This window comes from Rhinopithecus bieti, unplaced genomic scaffold (genome assembly GCF_001698545.2).
Source record: "Rhinopithecus bieti isolate Rb0 unplaced genomic scaffold, ASM169854v2 scaffold_6022, whole genome shotgun sequence".
NCBI lineage: Eukaryota > Metazoa > Chordata > Mammalia > Primates > Cercopithecidae > Rhinopithecus > Rhinopithecus bieti.
In genome coordinates this window covers 1,875,969-1,900,714 of record NW_016805265.1, presented here as the reverse complement: position 1 = coordinate 1,900,714, position 24,746 = coordinate 1,875,969, and the positions used below count along the sequence as shown (strand labels likewise).

The 24,746-nt window shown below is 46.9% G+C and overlaps 1 protein-coding gene across 2 annotated transcripts in view; it reads right to left on the bottom strand.

The window, feature by feature from the left end:
- DUSP29 (dual specificity phosphatase 29) overlaps window positions 1-19,207 on the bottom strand; it is a 35,706-nt gene extending 16,499 nt beyond the window's left edge. The window contains exons 1-3 of one of the 2 annotated variants that reach the window (XM_017871889.1): window positions 19,124-19,185; window positions 18,660-18,791; window positions 4,077-4,310 (exon numbers count right to left, since the gene is read on the bottom strand). In XM_017871889.1, the coding sequence (XP_017727378.1) occupies window positions 4,077-4,276 (200 nt within the window). In that variant the 5' untranslated portion in view covers window positions 4,277-4,310; window positions 18,660-18,791; window positions 19,124-19,185. Of the gene's footprint in view, window positions 1-4,076; window positions 4,311-18,659; window positions 18,792-19,123 lie in introns of both variants that reach the window. The other variant, XM_017871888.1, reaches the window with a different exon arrangement.
- Window positions 19,208-24,746: the final 5,539 nt, after the last annotated feature.

Sequence of the window (24,746 nt, the reverse complement as noted above, 5' to 3'; positions counted from 1 at the left end):
CGGTTCTGCTCAGATACTCAATGGTTTTCTGAATGAAGTCCCTTGGCCGTCATTTACCCTTCCTCGAGCTGGCCCTGACCTACCTTTCCAGATTTCTTTTTGTGGTTGTTGTTAAGTAACAATATGTTGTTAAGTAACAATAATATTTGCATTTGTCTATTACTTTTTTTTTTTTTTTTTTTGAGACGGAGTTTCACTCTGTCGCCACGCTGGAGTGCAATGGCGCGATCTCAGCTCACTGCAACCTCCACCTCCCGGGTTCACACCATTCTCCACCTTGGCCTCCTGAGTAGCTGGGATTACAGGCTCCCGCCACCATGCCTGGCTAATTTTTTGTATTTTTAGTGGAGACGGGTTTTCACCGTGTTAGCCAGGATGGTCTCGATCTCCTGACCTCGTAATCCACCCGCCTCAGCCTCCCAAAGTGCTGGGATTACAGGCATGAGCCTCCGCGCCCGGCCATGCCCGGCTAATTTTTGTGTTTTTATTAGAGACGAGGTTTTGCCATGTTGGCCAGGCTGGTCTCGAACTTGTGACTTCAAGCAATCCACCTGCCTCAGCCTCCCAAAGTGTTGAGATTATAGGCGTGAGCCACCGCACCTGGCCAACTATTCTTTAAGTTGAGGAAAAGGTAAAATAATCTGCCCAAAGCCAATGCACCTGACCAGGAGACTGTGCCAGATGGCATTACTGTTAGAATGTTTGCAGCCCCTCCGGCTGTGCTAGTTAAACTTTCCTGCCCCACTGACATAAGGCTTTGGTGTGGACTTGCTTTTGCCAGTGAAATGTGGGCAAAAATGGCAAGTGTCACTTCTAAATCAGCTTATAGTTTGTCAGGTCTCTCTTTTCTCTCTGCTGCAAGGCCGGCAAGATCCCAAATCGGGGCTGCTCTGTCACTCTGGGTCCTAGAGTAAAGTGGTCGGGAATGCAGCAGAGCTGGCCCACCATGGACTGCAGTGTGAGTGAAAAAGAACCTTGCTGTGGCAGGCCGCCAAGATGTTGGGGTGAGCTATTAGACTAGCACAGCTAATCAAAACTGACCACACAGCAGTAGAATCTGGCTTAATCTCAGACCTTCTGAAAATGTACCACATTCACCCTCCATATTCCAGATGAATCCCCCTGCTTTTCTCACCTCTGTAGCTATTCCCATCCTGCGTCCTCTGCCTGGAATTTCTTTGAAATTCTACCCATCTTCAGAAGTCGAGCCTGGATTCATGTCTTCTGTGATCTTTCTCAGATCCATAATAGCACCAAGCACTTACTGAGCATTTACTATGTGCCAGATACTACTCTAGCATTTGTTTGATTTCATTTAATCTTCACCCCGTGAGATAAGTCCTATTATTGTTGCCATATAAGGTGAAGACAGGTAAAATAATTTGTCCAAAGTCACACAACTGGTGTGTTGTGTGGCAGAGCCAAGACTCAAACCCTGTGCTCCTTCCCCTCCAGTACTCACTGCTGTTTCTGTTCCCTGTTACATTTCTGCTCATCTCTATCTTCTTCCCTCCTCAACTCTGAAACAGCTTCTGTACCTGACCATGTTTTGTTTGTTTGTTTGTTTGTTTGTTTGTTTGTTTGTTTGTTTTTGAGACGGTGTCTCGCTCTGTCACCAGGCTGGAGTGCAATGGTGCAATCTCTGCTCACTGCAACCTCCGCCTCCCAGGTTCAAGCGATTCTCCTGCCTCAGCCTCCCGAGTAGCTGGGATGACAGGCAAGCGCCACCACACCCAGCTAATTTCTGTATTTTTAGTAGAGATGGTTTCACCATGTTGGCCAGAATAGTCTCAATCTCTTGACCTTGTGATCTGCCCGCCTCGGCCTCCCAAGGTACTGGGATTACCAGCGTGAGCCACTGCGCCCGGCCTGACCACATTTTTTTTTTTTTTTGATCTGGGTTTGAGTATAAATTTTACCCCTTTCTGGTGGTGAGAACTTGGGCTGGTCACTTGATTTCTCTGAGCCTCAGTTTCTTCCTTGTTTCCCCCGCAGCTCTAAGCAAGGTGTCCAGTAAATGGTTACTGGCTGACTGAATGAATGAATGAACTCTCTGAGCTGTGACTTATCCATTTGTAAAATGGGCATAATAATGGTTCCTCCTTTATAGGGTTATTGTGGAGTCTAAATGACACCTAGCACAAGGCATGACACCTAACACCTAAGAATTCAATACAACTTAGCTATTATTATTATAAGCCATAGGAAAGGTAAATACAGTATACAATATACAGAGAAAAAGCTTACTTCTCACTATGGGGATTAGGGGAAGCTAGCTTCATGGCAGAAATGACTTGAGTGGACTTTGAAGAATGCATAGGATCTGGACTCGGACATGAGGTGCAGGGAAAGACATTTTAGACAAAGGGAACAGCATGGATAAAGATACAGAGACAGTTTAAGTCTTAAAATCTTAATCTCTCTTTCCTCGGTTGTACCATTTCTAGGGTCAGATCTAAGGAAATAATTCTAAATATAGAAAAAACATTATGTGTAAAGATATCCACTGCAGCATTGCTTATAAAAGTGAAAACATGAAAATAACTGATATGCCCAACAATAGGGAAGTAGTTACACGAATGCTCTTCTGTTCATCTAATATATTGTCATGTCTATTATAATTAAATACATAAGAAGAAATAAAAGAAAATGTTTATGAATGATGCTATGTGAGAAATAAGAGAAAATGAATAATCAATATAGTTACAATTATGTAAAAAGAAATTCCAAAACCAAAAGTAATATTCGGAAAGTCTAGGAGGAAATATACTACAATATTAATAGGAGTATCTCTGGAGTAATGGCCTTTGGTGATTGCTTTGGGATATTGAAAGCAATCTTTCTTACATTTATCATTTTTTTATTATCATAGTTAACCTTTACTGAGCACTTCCTATGTACTAGGCAGTGTACTATTTTACACACATTATCCCACTTAATCCATACAGCCCCATGAGGAAGGTTATCTTATTAGCCTCTTACCAATAGGGAAACCGAGACTTCTCTATTTACACAATGAGCATATGTTACTTTTTTTTTTTTTTTTTTTGAGACAGAGTCTCACTCTGTCACCCAGACTAGCATGCAGTGGCACAGTCACAGCTCACTGTAGCCATGACCTCCTAGGCTCAAGTGATCCTCCCACCTCAGCCCCCCAAGTAGCTGGGACTATAGGTGTGTGCCACCAAGCCCAGATAATTTTTTTAAATTTTTTGTAGAGATAGTGTCTCACTATATTGCTCAGGCTGGTCACAAACTCCTGGGCTCAAGCAATCCTCCCACCTTGGCCTCCCAAAGTGACGGGGTTACAGGGGTGAGCCACCATGCCCAGCCTATTACTTTCGTTATAGGAAATATTTACTACATTTAAATAATATTTTGTTATTAAAAGGCTAGAGATGTCAGTCCGTCCTTCTTTTTTTTTTTTTGCTAGTCCAAACACCGTTATAATAAGCATTGTTGCACATATTTTCTCATTATTGCTACTCTTATTTCTGTAAATTACATTTCTTAAAGTGGTATTTTTGGTCAAAATATCTGTGTATCTTTTTTAATTGGAACTAATTTTAGACTTACAGAAAAGTTCAAAAGTCACATGGAGCTTGGTAATAAAAAGGAATAAAATACTGATACAAGTACAATTTGGATGAACCTGGAAAACATTATGCAAAGTAAAAGAAAGCCAAGAACATATTATAATATTCCATTTATACAGAATGTCTGGAAATCAGTAAATCTATAAAAACAGAAAGTAGATTGGTGGTTGCCAGGGCCCGAAGGGCAGGTAGGGAATGGGGAGTGGCTGTTTAGTGGGTTCAGGGTTTCCTTTTGAGGTGATAAAAATGTTCCCAGATTAGAGAGTGGTGATGGTTGCACAACTCTGTAAATATAACAAAACCTCTGAATTGTATACTTTAAAAGGGTGAACTTTATGGTCTATGAATTATTTCTCAATAAAGCCGAATTCAAAGAAGAAAACCTTAGAGAGTTTCTGTACACCCCTCTCCTTCCTTCCCCTAATGTTCACATCTGAGAAATTGCGGGTAAATTGTGGCACAGCTAACTATGGCACTTACTCATCGCCGATGTAGAGCTTGGGCCAGACCTCGTTGACGTGGGTGTACTGGGGACTGCCCTTCCAGAAGAGCCGCTCCAACTCAAAGGCTCCAGGGGTGCAGTAGTCCTCCTCCTCCCCTTCCTCCTCCACCTTCAGCGACAGCCTCTTGGCAGATGAATAGACATTCTTGAGGCTTGTCTTCACTTCTCCGGATGTCATTTTAGAGCTAAGGGATTTTCTCTCCTTTCTGCAGCTGGTTATGAGAGAGAAGCAGGATGGGGTTAGCAAGGGACACTGAGGCAGGGAATAGGCTTTACAAAAAGAGGTGGGAATAAGCTAATCTTAAAATTTGGCAAGTGTTTCCCCAACCTGCTATGCCCCCGCTTCCTCTTTCTAGGCCACCCAGGTAAACAAGGAAGGCCATGATGACAGTTAAATGACACTTCCCCAATGTTCCAATCTTTCTAGAGTAGGAGCGCTGGGGTCCTTGGACGTGGGCCAAGGCAGGTTTTGGGGCTAAGAAATCCTGCAAGCAGCCAGTCCCTTCCCACCTTTCTTTAGACTTTACTCCTTTGGTGCCTACTTTTTCCTTTATCTGATTGAAACCTACTGGTTTGGGCCATTTTGGACCCAAAATAGGAAGGCCAGAAGATCCCTGACATTCCAGGTCCCTGGCCCTCTCAGCGTCTGCAGGGAGCCGTCAGCCAGCAGAAAGAGTACATCGCCAAGGCCATACCTGCCGGGGCCACATGCACGTCAGCAGGACTTCAGAAGCCTCGAGAGAGGAGGAAACGTGGCCGCATGAGAGTTAACCTGTCAGAAAAGCTGAAGGCAGTGCTCACGTTCTCACGCTGGGAGCCTGGCCATCATTGCCTTAACTTACCAAGGGGATTGGAAGAGATGCCCCAAGATAGAAAGCTGTGCCTCCAGATTGAAATGTGCATTTGGAGAGCTCATTAGGCTCTGCCAGTGGAATGCAAGAGGGGGCTTTCCATTGTCCTCAAGGAGAGGAATTTGCAGTGGAATTGGACAGTGATTGTTTCCTGAGTTGAGTAAATGATGCACCTATGGTCAGCCTGGGAAGGGAAGTTGTGCTCCTACTCTGAGACTGGAGAGAAGGAGGAAAAGGTGGGAAGACGGAGAACCATGGAGGTGAGTGACTGGGAGGGAGTGCTATTTGTTTATTTATTTGACAAATACTTATATAACACCTATTGTGTGCCAGACACTGTTCCAAGTGCTTGATGATTGTAAATCCATTTAATCTTAACAACACTGAGGTAGGGTTATCCTAATACCCTATCATTAACCCCATTTTGCAGATAAGGAGGATCATGAATTGAGGCTGTCTGTAGCACAGGGTCTTAGTGTGATGGGGAGGGAGATGAGGTGCAGTGTGAGCAGGGGCAGGCCTGGGATGCAGACAATGTAGGAAAGGGCTCATGGCTTCAAAGACCGTTAGGAACATGTCAAAGGGACTCAGAATACAACTTGAAGAAGCTCCCATTTATTAAAAATGGAACAATTTGAACATGAAAAATAATAATTCCAGTGGATCAAAACACATCAAACACTTAGGTCATAATAATACTGAAGGCCAGGCGCAGTGGGTCATGCCTATAATCCCAGCACTTTGGGAGGCCGAGGCAGGTGGATCACCTGACGTTAGGAGTTCAAGACCAGCCTGCCCAACATGGTGAAACCCTTTCTCTACTAAAAGTACAAAAAATTAGCCAGGTGTGGTGGTGGGTGCCTGCAATCCCAACTACTCGGGAGGCTGAGGCAGGAGAATCGCTTGAACCTAGGAGGCGGAGGTTGCAGTGAGCTGAGACTGCACCACTGCACTCCAGCCTGGGCAACAAGAGTGAAACTCCGTCTCAAAATAATAATAATGCTGAAAACAGACCAAGAGCAGTGGCTTATGCCTATAATCCCAGCACTCTGGGAAGCTGAGGTGGGTGGATTGCATGAGCCCAGGAATTCAAGACCAGCCTGAGCAACATGGCAAAACCCATCTCTACAAAAAATGCAAAAATTAGCTGGGTGTGGTGTTGCATGCCTGTAGCCCCAGCTACTCAGGAGGCTGAGGCTGAGGTGGGAGGACCACTTGAGCCCAGGAAGTTGAGGCTATAGTGAACCATGATCATATCACTGTACTCCAGCCTGGGCAACACAGTGAGACCCTATCAAAAAAAAAAAAAAAAAAAAAACCCAAAACTTAATTATGCACAGTTGGAAGATGTTTGGGAACCAGCTCCTTATTTTGAAGATGGATAGATAAAGGAGAAGAATCTGCATGTATTGCTCCTCTCTTATACAAACTATATACTACTGGCTCAATATGGGAAATTTTCTTTTATAGAAGTATTCCAAATAATGAATAAAGAAGGAAGCACCATTTCACACCACCTGATGAGCTGCTGCATCCAGAGACTGAGCATAAACTGCCAACCACATACGAATAAGAAGAGATGATCAGACATTATATGCCTTCAGACAGAAGAGCACACCACCATGGCAGGAGTCATCTCACCAAAAATAAACCTCAGTCTTCTCAGGGTCCTCAGGTCTGTATCTATCAGCCAACTTGCTGGAGATTCCGAGGACAGTAATGTCATACCACAGGGCCTTATCTTTTAGAAAAACATACTGAAATACTTGCTTCAAAAATAATATAGTTAGAAAATATAAATAATACAATGTTGGGGCAGGGTATTGATGTAGGTGTGAATGAGATGGGCTGGCTATGAGTGATGGTGATTGGGGCTGGATGATGGTTATAAAGTAGTTGCTGTTTCTCTTTTTTCCTTTTTTAAAATAGAGATGAGGTCTCGCTATGTTGGCCAGACTGGTCTTGAACTCCTGAGCTCAAGTGATCCTCCCACCTCAGCTTCCCAAAGTGCTGGGATTATAGGCATGAGCCATCACACCTGGCTAGTTGCTGTTTCTCTTCAGGTGTGTTTGAAATTCTCCATGATAGAAATTTAAAAGGAAAGGATTGATACCACTGATTTGGGGAATTCGATTCTCCCAAGTCCATAGCAGATGACTTAAAGGATCACTAGCTAGCCGTGTATGTCTGTAGGGATTGTGGGAAGCCAGGATTTGTGACTTCCTCCAACAACTTCCTGCTTCCTGGTGGGGTGTGGAGAGGGCAATGGGCAGCAGAGGGGACCCTCCTGTGGAGTCTCTCAAAGTGTGGTCTGAAGACCACCTCTGTCAGAGTCACCTGGCACTGACCAAAAATACAGATTCCCGGGCTGCACCCTGGACCAGGGATTGGGGCACAGGCATCTGTATCTTAGTGAGCTCCCAAGTGAGTCTGACACTTAATAAAGTTTGATAATAATTGTCTGAGATGTGGCTAGACAGCCAGGGCGCTGCAGAGTCAAGGGAAAGGTAGTGAGGGCGCTTATTCAAAATGCCTCCCGCTGTCCCAGTGGGATGGGAGACCTGGTCTTTAGGCCAGAATGCAGCTGCAGGCTGGGAGGAGAGAGGACCTTGGGGCTCCTGAGTGTTGCTTCTCTGTGTAGCCTTGGTGTCTGGCACGTAGGAGGCGCTCAGGAGATACGGGTTGAATGAGGAAGTGGCTTAGTGAATGAATGGAATGAGTGACTGAGGGGTGAAGGAATGATTAAGGGCTGTGAGGCCTGTGCTAGGGGCTCAGCAAGAGCTGCTAAGGCAGGACTGAGCCTCCAGGCTGATTCGGAGGAGGGTGAAGGTGAGGGGACTGCAGGCGCAGGGTGGGCTGCCCTCCTGACACGGGTAATCGTTCAGGCCCAAACTATTCTGGGGCCTGCCTTCTGTGTTTCCAGTCAGGAAGGGAGAAATTATTTCAAGGAGTGGCCAGAAATATTTCTCACAGAAACGAGCCCAGACCCCTCAGTCCCCTAAGAGCATAAGTAGTTATAGCTCTCCTCGCTTCAGGCCCACAGTGTCTAAAGATCTGAAGCTCAGCCCATCCATGGCACCCACTCTTCTTGTTCGAAGTGAGTAGAAGCTGGGCACCATACACCTGAGGGTGGTGGTTTAGGCCATCTTGAACTTTGCCTGCAGTTAATGGAAGCTTCAGAAGAGGTGATTTTCAGGGGACGCTGGGGTCAGTTCCATTCTGAAACCTCCGTCTGCCTCCTTTGATCACTGAAGCTGACCTCACCCTTGATGAGGCTGTTCTTCCTTCATTACACTGTGGAGGGAACCATACCCGTCTCCATCGCTGTGCTGAAAGCCTCGGCTGGATTTCCAGACAGAAGAGGAAGTGGTGCGGTCTACCCTGAAGAGCTTGGCACACAGAGTGAGCCCTGGGATCTATTATCCTCCAGCATGCAGATTTGATGGGGAAAGAGAACAAAGTGTGGAACCGTCCAGAAACCACAGACCTGTAATCTTTCCAAATCCTGAAGGCGGCCTGTGTGCACCCTCTCTGCATGGCTCCCAACTCTCTAATTCTCAGAGAGGCCAGGAGCATCTGTTTCCCAGATCACAGCCAACATGGAAGGGAAGACAAATCTGTTCTGTTTGGTTTCCATAGATTCGACCCAGAGATTAACTGCCAATGACACACACAATATCAATCACAGGCTAAATGTCGTAATGAGAGCTGGGCAGGCTGTCAAGAGAGGCCTCCAGGTTCCCGTTACAGCTTCATATTTAAGGATTTGGTCCCAGGAAATCAAATGCTATCTCTGAGACGACTTGGCCTACATGCAACGGCAGCCTGTCTCCTCCTTAAAAGGTGACAAACTCAGGCTCCTTCAGCGAGGGACCAGGCAGATAACATAGAGGAAGGAAGTGAGTTGGGTGTTAAGAAGTAAATTAAACAAACAAAAACCTGACTGTTGGCTTCAGGCAAGAGACGTTAGGGAGTGGTGGGGAGTGTGGCACACCAGGGAGCATATACCTCCATTAAGGGGGCAGCAGCTTGCCATCCCACGTGGGAATGCAAGCCCAGATTTTCTGGTATTTTTATGATCCACATAGATTGTTGTGAGAAATCTATTGATTTTTAAATGTAAGCCCCTGTAGACAATACTATCCTTGTCCCGTTGCAAGGAAAGCATCTACTACAGGTGCCTCCTCAGCTCAAGTCGCTGCAGCAGAAGTGGACAGTTCTTTATACACAAAAGCCTTCCTACCTCAGGTTCCTATTTGCCTCTTGAGGGCATTTTCTAGTCCTTGTGCTGGTCAGGCCTGCAGTGTGTGGAAACATCCCCGAGAAGTTATTGCCAATTAGGGGCAGGAGTTGCCCACTTCCTCAGCCTCCCCACTTCCTCAACCCTTAGTGGGCCACTTTTGAAATATGTCCTGCACAGTCTCCCGGAAGCTGGCCCGTGTGTTGGAGCTCTCCACTTGCCCACAGTGGGACTCTGCTCGTTCACACATCCTTTACCGGTTGTCCTCCCTCCTGGGTGCTCTGCATGCCACACTGTACTCCCAGGAGCACCTCTCAAATAAACAGCACACACCCAAAGTCTGGTCTCAGGGTCTGCTTTTAAAGGAAACTAAACCAAGGTACAGCTAATTTAAAAACATTTAAAGGTGAAAGATACAGTGTACATATATCAAAACATCACATTGTATCCCATAAACACATACTATTATTATTTGTCAATTAAAAATAAAAATGTAAGGAGAAAAGAAAAAATAAAGATACCACGATAACAGAAGATGCGAAAGGCCGAGCAGTACTTGACCACTAAGGCCTAGAGTGCCATTTCCTTTCATGAAAGTGACCTTGCCTTTGAAGAGCTATCAGCACAGGGACTCCTCATTAACTCAAGACTGTATTTCAGACCTTTTTTTTTTTTTTTTTTTTTGAGATAGGGTTTCACTTTGTCACCCAGGCTGCTGGAGTGCAGTGGCACAACTCACTGCAACCTTGAACTCCTGGGCTCCTGGGCTCAATATTCTCTTGCCTCAGCCTCCCAAGTAGCTGAGACCACAGGTTGCACCACCATACCTGGCTAATTTTTTTTTAAAGTTTTTGTAGTTGGGCATGATGGCTCATGCCTGTAATCCCAGCACTTTGGGAGGCCAAGATGGGTGGATCACAAAGTCAAGAGATTGAGACTATCCTGGCCAACATGGTGAAACCCCATCTCTACTAAAAATACAAAATTTAGCTGGGTGTGGTGGCGCACACCTGTAGTCCCAGTGACTTGGGAGGCTGAGGCAGGAGAATTGCTTAAACCTGGGAGGCAGAGGTTGCAGTGAGCCAAGATGGCGCCAGTCTCGCAGAGCGAGACTCCTGCTCAAAAACAAAAAACAACAACAAAAAAAAGTCTTTTGTAGAGACAAGGTCTCACCATGTTGCCCAAACAGGTCTGGAACTCCTAGGCTCAAGTGATCCTCCTGCCTCAGCCTCACAAAGTGCTGTGATTACAAGCATGAGCCACTGCACCTGGCTTATTTCAGAATTTTCTATTGCAAGTCTTGCATTTGGTTCAAGGTTTCCTTTGCCCAAGTAGGAAAGGCCTTAATCTGAATTTGAAACTGTAATTTGACACCATTATTTTACTTTATGCATAAAAAAACTCAAACAAGCAAAAAACTTTTATAGTTTTTTTTTTTAACTAGAAAAAAATACATCAAAATGTCAATACTATGGGTGACTTTTTCTTCTGTTTCCTAATTTGGGATTATTTTAATAAATAGTGATATTTTATAATAAATAACCACGTGTATATTTTTAAACTGTGCTGGCCAAACAGAACAGTCTTGGCAGGAAGCTGCTTGTGACTTCTATTTTGCAATTTCCACCCCATCTCACTTGCTCCTGGGACCTGGCACTGTCACTGGCCCTGACAATCACTAGAGACCCTCAGATCTGCATGTTCCATCCTCCCTGAGCTCCAGTGCCCTCTTTGACAAAAATGGAGCTAAAGCTAGGGGGGCAAAGACACTTTTAAAACAAACAAACAAAAAAAAAACCCAAAAAAACCCTCAAGCTGATCTCTTTTACTTGCTAAGGTGGCAGATGGGAGAAGCGGCCTGGAGAGATGCATAATTCATTTCAGTGGGAAAATTAAAATCTCTAAGTAGAACCCTTGAGGCTGCAGAGATTGGCTAGGGAGCCATGCCTAGGAATGACAGCATGTGTCAGGAAAGAAGGCTTATCTTTTTCTTTTTTTTTTTTTTGAGACAGAGTCTCGCTCTGTCGCCCAGGCTGGAGCTCGTGGGTTCAAGCAATTCTCCTGCCTCAGTCTCTGGGGTAGCTAGGATTACAGGTGCCCACCACCACATCCAGCTAATTTTTGTATTTTTAGTAAAGACGAAGTTTCACCATGTTGGCCAGGCTGGTCTTGAACTTCTGACTTCAAATGATCCACCCACCTTGGCCTCCCAAATTGCTGGGATTACAGGCATGAGCCACCATGCCCGGCCATCTTAACATTTTGAAGAGCCACATACAGGCTTCTTGCTTAACAAAAAGCACAATTTAAGAATTTTTAAATTTTTCCATAGAGACAAGGCCTCACTCAGTTGCCCAGGCTGTGGTGCAGTGGTTCAATCATGGCTCACTGCAGCCTCAATCTCCCGGGTTCAAGGGATCCTCCCACCTCAGCCTCTTGAGGGGCTAGGACTGCAGGCACGTGCCACCACACCCCGCTAATTTACTACTATTATTTTTTTTAATTTTATTTTATTATTTTTTGTAGCGACTGTCTTGCGATGGTGCCCAGGCCTGTCCCCAACTTCTGGCCTCAAGCGATCCTCCCATTTTGGCCTCGTGAAGCACTGGGATTACAGGCATAAAGTAAAATAATTACAAAATGAACCACTTTGGCCTATTTGAGGATCCCTTTGATGGGAAAAAGATGAGTTCTGCAGCATGGCCCAGAAAGAGGTGCAGTGAAACAAAGAGAACTAAATTGTTCTGCACAATAAAACAAGAGACTTTGTGTTTCCCAGAACATTCTAGAAGGAGTATGAGGGGGCCCTGCGGCAGGGCTGAGGAAAGGAGCACTTGGGGCCAGAGACCACCAAGTGAGGAGTTTCTAGGGGAGGAACAGCCACGAGATTGCTGAGAACGGGGGTTCCCAACCTTCAACGTGGCAGTGCCCCATAGCCGTGGCAGCCCTCTCACTGGGACCCTAACCCTTCAACAGAATTGTTACACACAACAGGCATGTTCTCGGTGACTCCAAGAAATCAAAGGGAAAGAGGCTGGTGCCGGCGGAGAGAAAAAGCAGAAGTTTGTGAAGCAGCAAATACAGAACCATCCCCTTCTTGTACAAAAATAAATTTCCCCAAAATATTAACACTGGCTACATGCTCGTTTTAGGGTGATGAAATTATATGTGATTTTTGTTTTCTTTTTTTAAAGTAACCATCTTTTCTAAATTTTCTGTGCTAGACATGTTTTACTTGAGCATATGGAGGGAAAAAAACAAAATTCCATGAAAGTTCTATTTTAGAAGTGTTCTGCACGTAGTAGACGCTCGCCCCAAATCCCCAGGCTGAGGCAGGAAGGTGACCCTCGGGACAAGGTCTGACCCTGCTCCTCACATCTCTCCAGTGGCACCGAGTGCCTTCTGTCAAGTGGGAAGCCCCTGAAGGCAGCTCTGTGTCCTCCCCAAGGCTGCCCATGGCAGAGCCAGGCCTCTGTGGTGTCAGAAGGTCATCCTAGCCCCCCATGCCTCCTGAGAAAGCAGGAGGAATCTAGGTTTTGTGGATCTTGAAGCTTATTCAATTTCTTTCTTCTTTTTTTTTTTTTTTGAGACAATCTTACTCTGTCACTCAGACTGGAGTGCAGTGGTGCAATCTCAGCTCACTGCAACCTCTGCCTCCTGGGTTCAAGCAATTCTCCTGCCTCAGCCTCTCTCAAGTAGATGGGACTACAGGCGTGTGCCACCACACCTGGCTAATTTTTGTATTTTTAGTAGAGATGGGGTTTCATCATGTTGGCCAGGCTGGTCTCGGACTCCTGACCTCAAGCAATCCGCCTGCCTTGGCCTCCAAAAGTGCTGTGATGACAGGCATGAGCCACTGCACCCGGCCTCAATTTCTTTAAGTAAAAGAAACCAAATAGGTGTAGGGCCTTGGAAGAGGCTGGTGCAAGCGCACGGTTCTGAAGCTTGGGGTAAATCCACCTCGGAGTAGGGGGGACTTTCCTTCCCCTCTGACTTCAGATGAAGAGGGCAGCCCCCCTCCCCACCCCATCCCTTACAGTGTCAGAGCCAGCATCATTGACTCTGCTTAGCTTGGTCTTAGTCTAACTCAGCTGACATTGGGGTGCTCTGGCGGGTCATGAGAAGGGATGGGTAGTGGCATCGTTCTCTAGGCCTGGCCGTGACTCCAAAACTTGACTGTGTATGTCCCTGTGTAGGGTCAGGCTGGGCCAGGCCAGCATGGGAGGGGATCGGAAAGGGGTGTGCTGAGCCAGGCCAGGGAGGTCTCTGCCTTCTAGAGGTTTTTAGCTGAGTAGAACAATTTATAGTGTAAACATTTAAAAAATTCTCCTCTCCCGAGAGTTCAAGACTAGCCGGGGCAAAATTGTCAGACCCTGTCTCTATAAGAAAATATTTTATTTTATTTTTATTTTATTTTGAAACAGAGTCTCACTCTGTCTCCCAGGCTGGAGTGCAATGGTGCAATCTAGGCTCACTGCAATCCCCACCTCCAGGGTTCAAGTGATTCTTCTGCCTCTGCCTCCAGAGTAGCTGGGATTACAGGCGCTCACTGGCACGCCCAGCTAATTTTTGTATCTTTAGTAGAGACGGGTTTTCACCGTGTTAGCTAGGCTGGTCTTGAACTCCTGACCTCAAATGATCCACCCCCGTCAGCTTCCCAAAGTGCTGGGATTATAGGCATGAGCCACTGCGCCCAGCCTTCTACAAGAAAATTTTTAAAAATTATATACATATAACAGAAAAGTTACCACCTTAGCATTTTAAAATACAGTAAAGGCTGGGTGCAGTGGCTCAGGCCTGTAATCCCAGTGCTTTAGGAGGCCGAGGCAGGAGGATTGCTTGATTCCAGCAGTTCAAGGCCAGCCTGGGCAAGATGATGAGACCCCCCGTTTCTATAAAAAATAAAAAAAAATAGCTGACCATGGAGGTGCATACACCTGTGGTCCCAGCTACTTGGGACACTGAGGTGGGAGGATTGCTTGAGCCCAGGAGTTTGAGGCTGCAGTGAGCTATGATCATGCCACTGCACTCCAGCCTGGATGACAGAGTGAGAACCTTCTAAATATGAAAAATCCTCCTCTCCCTTCAAAGGCATTCTGTATCTGTGCCTGTGTGTACATCCATTGCATTTTCATGTTTCTAAAGCATGGAGCTCGTGGGGAAAGCTGGTCTGTGTTTAAGTGCCTGTGTACCACGTTTCTTCCACACACCACCCAAGTTGGGCTTGGATATGGAAGGGGAGAGTAAAACGTTATTGTGGTTGGGTGAATTACTCTATTAGGAGAGTAATACCTACTGCTGGGGTACGTGGGGAGGGGTAGAATTTGGCAGCAGTGTCCATATGTAAATATGTACGTATTTTTAACTTAGTACAAGTCAGTGCTTGTCTTTATGCATTTTAGATCTACAAAAATGATCCCAACTAGAGAATAAAATAAGTGGATTTTTTTTTTCATGAAAATTTAGATGTAAAAACCCAGGAATTTTTTGTGGCCTATAATTTAATTCCTAATGTATCAGACATATTCCAAGTTTAACAGATTTTTTTTTTTTTCTTTTGGATTCTGGCAAGTATGTCAACAGGAGGCAATTATGTGAATTAATATAAAATCCTTTTATTAAAAATACAGAAGAGCCTTCATTTTAAAAGTAATTTAATATTCCTTCTCTGATGGTGTTGATGTCATGAACTTGTTTGATTAACTCTTCAAATGGTTTCAAAGCGCTTAGGGTGGTAATTTATGAACTTCTAATTGATTTCCCCAATCTTGGTTTGGCAGAGGCAGGCCTCCCGGAAACCCTGAGGAGGCTGGAGGCCACTCTCAGCTTCCTTCTCAGACCAGGGAGCTGGCCGGGATGGACTTTCCCGAGCGGCCAGGGGAGAGGGAGCTCTGGCACTGGAGACCCAGACCATGACGTCTGACCAGGCCCATTGTGGTTCCTGAATCCTAAGCAGCTGGGCCTTCGCTCCCTCTGAAGATGTGTGGAAACACCACAGGCGGTTTCACAGGAACTATTTCCCACTGGGCCTCACCTCAGAACAAGCCTTCCTTGTTCAGGGAAGGGCAAGACTCAGGAGGTGCAGCCCTCACCATGGTCCTGCTGCTCCACCACTTCCTGTCCAGGCCACTTATTCGTCACTAGTCCTGCCTCAGATGCTACACAGGGGACGCTCTGGGCCTTGGGAAGGTGAGGGGCTAAGGCTGCCACCTCTTAAATCTGCCACCCACAAAAGCTTGCAGAGAAATCAAGGCCCTGGCTGGACCCAGGGAAATGATCATGTTGCTTTTATTGTGTGCGCAGTGATTATCTACTCTCAAAACCTTCTCGATAGTGGCCAGGCGCAGTGGTTCACACCCCTAATCCCAGCACTGTGGGAGGCCGAGGCAGGCAGATTATTGGAGGTGAGGAGTTCGAGACCGGTCTGGCCAACATGGTGAAACCCTGTCTCTACTAAAAATACAAAAAAAAAAAAAAAAAAAATTGAGCTGGGCATGGTGGTGCGTGCCTGTAATCCCAGCTACTAGGGAGGCTAAGGTATGAAAATCGCTTGAACCCAAGAGGTGGAGGTTGCTGTGAGCCAAGATCACGCCACTGCACTCCAGCCTGGGTGACAGAGTGAGACCTTGTCTTAAAAAAAAAAAAAAAAGTAAGAAACCTTCTAGACAGGGAATAACTGCCTCCACTTTACAGATGAAAAAATGAGGGTCAGGGAGGTTAAGAAACAACACACCAAGCTAGTAAGGGGTGCAAATGGGACTCAACCCAACAGCCCCACATCCCAACCCACCGCAACAGATACTTCACTATATTCTTGGTCACAAAGTATAAGCTCCTGAGGGCATGCCTGGGCCTCTCAATTCTGTATGCTTCCTTCCCCAGAGTGGAGCCCAGAGTCATGTAAATTTGCAGCAAGCGGCTCTCATGGGCCTTGGAATCTCACTACCTGGGCTTCAGCTTCCTCATCTGTCAAATGGGGATAACATTCACCTCACTGGTTGCTGAATTAAATGAGATCATCTAAGCCCTTGGCACATCCGCATGGGCTCAAAGAGGGTTTCAGGGAGCAGGGACAAGGAGGCGGCCAGGAGGGTGGGTGGGGAAATTCCCAGCTGTACTGGGAGTTGTGTTCCCAGCAGAGAATGGGAAAGAGTAGGTGGAGGAGTTTGGCCGGGGCGGAGGTCTTGGTAGGGAGGCTGTGGCAGAGGAGATGGGCTCGTGTGAGCCTGAGCATTGTCCTGTGGGTGACAGGGTCCATCGCCTCCTGCGTGACATGCAAGAGAGTAGGAGAAAGGACTCTCCCCAGCTAGTCAGTCTCTGGTCACTGTGTCAGGCTGCTAGGAGATCTGACCCCCTCATTACTGTGGAAGGGGTAGACCCAGAAACGTGAATGGTCACGAGAAGAGGAAATTGAAACATTATCTGCTCTGAAATCAGGCCGAACAGGACAAACAGCTGACTCCTGGCCTGGGAACTTGGAGTGGCTGTTTCCAAGCCGGGCCTCCCTGGGAGAGGGGCCCTGGTTGGAGTTTAGGGGTTGAGAGGAGTAGGAGAGTGAGATGACACCAGGCCTCTACCCCACTGAGGGGCACCAGGGGACCCTTGGAACTCTTGGAACAGTGCCAGACACACAGCACAGGAAACACTGCCAGTCCTCGAGGCCGCAGTGTCTGGGGAAGGCTTGGTGGAGGCTGCTCATCCTCGCCCTGGGGGACTCAACTGGGCCTCCCTGGGGCTGCTGGAAAATGCTCACAGCCCAGCCCCAGGCCTCAGGGCCTCCCCTAAGCTCCTCATCTACTGTGGGGTTGACAACAGCCATGGGAGTGCCACCTGCAGACAGGAACAGGTTCCCACCCAACCCAGGTGTCAGCCATGACTGAAATGTCCCCAGCAAGGGCTCCAGCTTGTCTGATGCAGAGGACCATTGACTTTTTCCTCACCCTCAGCACAGACCTGCTTTTGCCCACGAAGATCCTTCAGAGCCAAGTGAGCTCCTGATACCGGAGGGGGGCTGGGAAGTGCTGGATAGAGAAAGGCAGGTCCCTGGCTAGGGCTCCACCCCGACAGACCTAGGTGAGGTCAGGCACTCCTGCCTTCGCATCCAAATGTTGTATTTTCCAAGACCACCCTGGCCCGCCACGCCTCCATCCTGTGCCTATAAAAACCTGAGACACACAAGCGGCTGGACGTCCTGAGGAACACATAGGCAGAAGAAGACACAAGCAGCTGGTTGTCAAGAGCACGCCGGCAGAAGATCATGCCGACAGGCACTGGCAGGCCTGCAGACCATCGACCAGCGAACAACGCGGAGTTTGGCCAGAGCGATCGGAGGAGAAGAGTCGGCTGCCGAGTGGCCCAACTCCAGGGAAAAACCATCTCCCTTCTGGCTCCCCTGTCTGCTGAGAGCTACTTCTACTCAACAAAACCTTGCACTCTTTCCCCAAGCCTGCATGTGATCTGATGCTTCCCATACACCAAGGCAAGAAACCCCGGGATACAGAAATCCCTCTGTCCTTGTGATAAGGAGGGAGGTCTAATTGAGCTGGTTAACACAAGCCGCCTATAGACAGCAAACTAAAAGAGCATCCTGTAACACACGCCCACTGGGGCTTCAGCTGTAAACATTCACCCCTAGACACTGCCATGGGGTCACAGCCCCACAGCCTACCCGTCTGTATGATCCTCTAGAGGCTTGAGCAGCTGGGTACTGAACAAGCGAGCCACACCCCCATCGCATGCCCTGTGAGACAAAGGAAGCTTTCCCACTTCACTCCCACTAACTCTCCTCAGACCCACCCCATGCCCACCCCAGCCTCCATGCCCAACGCTCCTTCCTTGTTAAGAACTCAGCTCAGAAGCCCTTCAAGTGTTGTTTGTTAATGTCAGAGTCCTTGGATTTGTGGGTGGGACCAACCAAACGATTTTCTCATGACGAGAACAAGGAGGGACCACAAGCTGAAGGTGGGGGCAGCGGAAAAAACATCCAGTGCCAGGGACCCTCAGGTGCTGGTGGCTGTGAGTGTGGCAACCTCTCCAGACATCCTCCTCGTGCCCCCTCCTCCTGCTCGCTGGAGCATTTTCCACTTTCCCGAACAATCAGAGCCCCCGGGCCTAAACGTTCTTGAGTTCCAGGGCCATGAAGGGACCCCTGGGGTCAAAGCACAAGGGCACCAGGGTCTAACGGGAGAGCCCTGGTCTGAGACGCAGGCCTATCCCGCTTCCTGCCCACACAAGTCTGAGATGCAGGCCCGTCCCACTTCCTGCCCACACAGGTCTGAGACGCAGGCCCATCCGCCTCCTCCCCACATGTGGTGCCACGTACACTCTTGGACTAGTGGCTCTGATCCTTCATGATCCAGCCCCACCCCCCATCTCTACCATGACAGCGTCATCCCCAACCCCATCCCCCCACCAGGATTGAGAAATGCTTCCAAACCCATCACTCTGACCAAATGATGCTTTTGCATTACCTGGGACACAGGGAGAATTCTCATCCCTGGAGCTTTAAATACTTTCTTGTCTTTGATGCTGCCCTACACAGGATCCGAGTCACTCCAGGGCCTCGCTCTCTCTTGCCCCCGAGATTTCTCCCTCTTTACTGGCTAAATGGACAAACGTAGAACCTCGTCGGAATAAATATGATACAATGCATCCAATGCTTCACAAGGGCTCGATGAGCTTTAATCCACCCCATTATCCTTTAGAAATGGTCATTGAACTGGAAGTTCAGATTTGGAGAAAGGGAAATGGAGAAAATTCCATGGCGTCTCTAGTAAAAGGACAGTAAGAAACCTTTCACACTAGAAGGAGGTCAGCTTTTCCCCACAGCACCAGGAACAGGGTGGAAAAGGGGCTTCTAATTCCTACACCCAGGCCCCCAAAGAACATGTGGGTGAACCCAGGGGGTGCCGGCCTCCCCACCCAAGAGCCTTACCTGGGTGCTCAGGGGCCTGGCCAGGTCAGGAGGTTCTGATCCGTGGGGCATGTGGCAGCTGCACACCCAGCCACCCCAACTGGCAACAGAGGGCCTATTTTTAGGGTCAGATCTGCTGACGCTGACCTTGCGTGCCGTCCAGACTGAGAGGAGACCTATGACATCTGCTTGCAAAATGATTTGCCAGTGTGACCTGAAACCCTTGACTTAGGAAGCACTGTACCTGAAGCTCACATGCTTGTCCCTGGTCCAGCCACAAAGGCAGGACATGTGGCCGCCAGGGCAGGGATAGACAGAAATTTTCCAACTTTGTTTTCCTGGGATGGACGAGGCCAGGTGTCTACAGGCCCTGCCCTGAGCCCTGTCACAGAACAGCTAGAACAGGGGAGGTTTGCCCACTGGCACAGATCCCATGGGAGGGCCAGGGCGCTCAGCATGGGAAGAGGTCTCTATTCCAGTCTTTTCTGAGAATTTGTGGAACCATCTCTGGGAGGCCAATGGAATGGATGCCACATCACACAGGGTGATCAATGAAACTCTGAGAAAGACTCTAAGCTTGGGCAGAGTTTGTGCTGTATGGCTTCCAGTGAGACCCCAGCAAGCACCCAACCATGCTGGACTTCAGTGGAGATAATAATCATAATGCCCTCCTCTTACGTTGCTACGAGGACTGAATGAGATAAAGAATTTAGTGGTATTAGAATATTTAACAGTCTGCAGTGAGCCAAGATTGTGCCCTCCAGCTTGGGTGACAAAGCAAGACTCTCTCTCTCTCTCTCTCTCTCTCTCTCTCTCTCTCTCTATATATATATATATATACACACACACACACACACACACACATACACACACACACACACACACACATACATATATATATATATATATATAATGTTAACAGTCATTCCCAGTTCTCTCTTCTTGGCCCTTTCTTCTGTCAACCTCCCTCCTCAATGGCTCCAGCATGGGATCCCTTCCACCAAGCCCTACCAATGTAGCCCCCCTTTTTAATACTTAGGGGCAAAATCCTGCCCAGTCTCCTCTAATAATTTTCTAGTAAAATCTTCCCAGGGCTTGCTACAGTTCCTTATAATGAATAACGTGGTTCTCCATTTGTACTCATCCTTGTCACCCTCTCCGGGGCATGCTTTAGTGTGTGAAGGGCTGGGAGAAGTAGGGAAGGAGGCACCAGGCTCCCACATCTTTCATTTAACACAATCTTCTTGCACTGAGGTCATTATATTGTCCTCTGCAACTTTATTCAGCAAACCAAAGATCTTCCTCACAATTTGCTACATTAGCTACTGCCAGTTTTATTATAGTGATTATTTCTACTAGTACTATTCATTGCTAAGTGACTTAGCTTTTATTGATTTCTTGGTGTGAGGAAAATTCCCAAGGCAAACACACAGAATCTGAGTGTACAATGAAGTCAGAATGTCAGAGTCCAAATGTCCCTGCTGTCAAGTGCTGGAGTCAAAACGGCAAGGTCGAAAGGCCCTTCTGCACTTATCCCAAGAACTAAGGGAGTCAGAGATGCTGGAATTGCCAAAGATAGAGAAGAAAGATTTCTTCGTAGCTGAAAGCCTGGGGGGCAGCCCCAGCCCCAGCCCCAGCCCCAGTCAAGGGCTGAGGAAGCAAGAGGGAGCTCTGAAGATGTAGGTTCGCAGGGGGCAAAAATAAAGTATCTAAAATAAAAGCCCCAGAGGGCTCTCTCTTCCTTCATATTAAAAAAAAACAAAGCAAAGCAAGAGAAACTGAGGCCCATGTTCTGCGGAAGTCCAAAGCCCTCTCCAACATCTCAGAGGACTGTTTTCCCCCAGGAAAGGAATAGTAGGATGGCTCTCATTTCTCCATAGTCAGTTCTGCTGTGGCCCCTCCACCCTCACTGGCACCCTCTGGCCTCTCACTCCTGCAACCTCATTCCGAGCTTGACACCACTGTCTTCTATTATTCCTCCATCACTCGCCCAAGGGATTGTGTGGGGCAGAGGGATTGCAGCACAGGGCAGGAGACAACTCCACATTCAAGGTTCAGCCTCCCCATTCTTTGAAAATTATTGACTGGGCCGCATCTCCAAGGACTTCCTGTGTACTGCTGTGTTCATGAAGCTCTTCTTTTACATGCGATCGTCACAGCCTTCCTTTTTCTTCATTTGTCATCTCTCACCTCCTCTCAAGAGCCGAGTGCCTCAACAGGTTCGAGAGTCCTCCTATTGCCATGCAGAGCAGCTCAGCTCCCTCTTGGTCTCAACCTCCCAGGCAGACTAAGCCTAGGGTGCCTCCACTCTTATCCAACAGGCTCACCCAGGCATTGTCCTGGAGAAGTCCCCTATTCAAGAGGGGAGTTTTTTTTTTTAGTTTTTTGAGACAGAATCTTTGTCACTCAGGCTGAAGTGCAGTGGCGCAATCTCGGCTCACTGTGGTCTCAACCTATTGGGTTCAAGCCATCCTCCTCCCACCTCGGCCTCCCAACTAGCTGGGATTACCAGCATGTGCCACCATGCCCGGCTAATTTTTTATATTTTTAATAGAGATGGGGTTTCACCATGTTGGCCAGGCTAGTCTTGAGCTCCTGACCTCAAGTGATCCACCCACCGTGGCTTCCCAAAGTGCTGGGATTACAGGTGTGAGCCACCACGCCAGGCCAAGAGGGGAATTTTTTTAACTCTTCTAAACAGTACCATCATTAGACCCTAGAAATAAGAACCCCTGTCCTTGTGTTTTTTTAGACGACCCACAGGTTACAAACACAAACACACTGAGAAACTGCTACACACCTATTAGAGTGGCTAAAAACAAACAAACAAACAGGAAACTGGCAATACCCAGTGCTGGTAATAATTTCAGGGCAGGACACGGTGGCTCACACCTGTAATCCCAAGGTCTTTGGGAGGTTGAGGTGGGAGGATCACTGGAGGCCAGGAGTTCAAGACCAGCCTGGGCAATATAGCAAACCCTGTCCCTACCAAAACAAAACAAAACAAACAAACAAACACAAAATTCTGGATGTGCTGGAACTGTTCTGTAATCTTGCTCATGAAGGTATATGTAGAACTATATGCATTTGTCAATAAACCTGCTTACCAAGAAGAGTAGATTTTGTTGTATACACATTTAAAATAAGAATATGTGGCCGAGTGTGGCGGCTTATGCCTGTAATCATAGCACTTTGAGAGGCTGAGGCAGGTGGGTCACCTGAGGTCAGGAGTTCGAGACCAGCTTGGCCAACATGGTGAAACCTCATCTCTACTAAAAAATACAAAAATTATCCAGGCGTGGTTGCACGTGCCTATAATTCCAGCTATTTGAGAGGCTGAGGCAAGATAATTGCTTGAACCCGGGAGGCAGAGGTTGCAGTGAGCCGAGATTGCGCCATTGCACTCCAGCCTGGGAGACAGAGACTCCGTCTCAAAAATAAAAAAGAAGAAGAATATGTAGGTGCTTTGTTCTCTTGGGATCTGGCTTTCAGCACTGGCAAAGTGTGACTGTAACTCTACCCACTTTTGTAACTAAAACCATCCACAGGCCACAGAGAATGCTTTTCCCTTTGTCTTGCTCCGTGTCTTCAAAACCAAAGGTAACTAAACCTGAACTGCATGAAGGTTGGTGGGCCGTGCTGCCACTGACCTTGGAGGTGGACACTGCTTTGGAGTACTAGGAGGATTTGAGCTGTGGAACGGCTTCCCAGTGAAGAAAGGGAGCTTATTCTACTTGTCAAGTACATCTACTCAGATAGTATAAAGGACCTGGTAGCGCTAAGCGTCATAATGTCTGTTTCACTTCACGTTCTGGGGGCGCTCCAGAATTAGCATGGTATTCTGACAGTTGCAATAGCTGAGAAATATTTTGGTATATTACACAGTTCATAGTGTTTTTTGTTTGTTTGTTTGTTCGTTTGTTGTTGTTGTTGTTGTTGTTTTTGGTGAGACAGAGTTTGGCTCCTGTCGCCCAGGCTGGAGTGCAATGGCATGATCTTGGCTCACTGCAACCTCCGCTTCCCGGGTTCAAATGATTCTCCTGCCTCAACCTCCCAAATAGCTGGGATTACAGGCGCCTGCCACCATGTCCAGCTAATTTGTGAGACGGGTTTCACCATGTTGGCCAAGCTGGTCTCGAACTTCTGACCTCAAGCGATCCACCCGCCTTGGCCTCCCAAAGTGCTGGGATTACAGGCGTGAGCCACTACACCTGGCCCCACAGTGTTCTTTAAAGCATATATACATAGGTCTAGATGTAATGAGTGTTAACACATAATGACAATTCTTTACATTGGCTACTAGACTTGTAAATAGTTTCATTTTTATAATATTTTATTTATTTATTTATATTTGTTGAGATAGGGTCTCATTCTATCACCCAGGCTGGAGTGCAGTGGTGTGATCATAACTCACTGCAGCCTCGACCTTCCTGGCTCAATCGATCCCCCCACCTCAGCCTCCCAAGTAGCTGGGGCCACATCTGTGCACCACCACGCCCAGCTAAGGCTGGCCTTGAACTCTTGGTCTCAAGCAACCCTCCCACCTTGGCCTCCCAAAGTGCTGGGATTACAGGCATGAGTCACCACACCCAGCCTATAACAAAATTTTGTGAAATTTAACAAAATTTTCAAAAAAATGAGTTAAGATTTTTAGGTTCATTTAGATCATTTTATCTTAAAACTTTGATAGTCAATGATTATATTTCTTTTATTTTAATAGAAACATTGAATAGCCTAGAAAGAAAAGAACTCTTGAAAATTATATGAAAATAATTTTCGGTTTTATTGTTTTATTTAATTTGTTTTTTTGTTGTTGTTGTTGTTGTTTTTCTTGAGACAGAGTCTTGCTCTATTACTCAGGCTGGAGTGCAGTGGCGCAATCTTAGCTCACTGCAACCTCGGTCACCTGGGCTTAAGCAATTCTCCCACCTCAGCCTCCCGAGTAGCTAGGACTACATCTGTGCAGCACCATGCCCGGCTAATTTTTGTTTGCATCTTTATGTAGAGACGGGGTTTCACCATATTGCCCAGGCTGGTCTCAAACTCCTAAGCCCAAGCAATCCACCCAGCTACTGGGATTACAGGCGTGAGCCACCATGCCCGGCCTAATTTGGTTTTGATAAAGAATATGTTCATTCTTTTTTTCACTTTGAATTCAATGAGTCATTTTATTTTTGATCCTTCAGAGCAGCACTGTCCAATAGAAATATAATGCAAGCCATGTATACAATTGTAAATTTTTTAGTAGGCACATTCAAAAGCGCAAAAAGAGCCAGGCATAGTGGCACATGCCTGTAATCCCAGCTAGTTGTGAGGCTGAGGTGGAAGGATCACTAGAGCCCAGAGTTTGAGTCCAGCTTGGGCAACATAGTGAGACTCTATCTCCAAAAAAAAAAAAAGAAAGAAAGAAAGAAAAGAAAACCTAAATTACACAGGTGAAATTAATTTTAATAATACAAATTAAACAGGTGAAATTAATTTTAACAATACATTTTACAAGGCCAAGCATGGTGGCTTATGCTTGTAATCCCAGCACTTTGGGAAGCCGAAGTGGGCAGATCACCTGAGATCAGGAGTTTGAGACCAGCCATGACCAACATGGAGAAATCCCATCTCTATTAAAAATAAAAAATTAGCCAGGCGT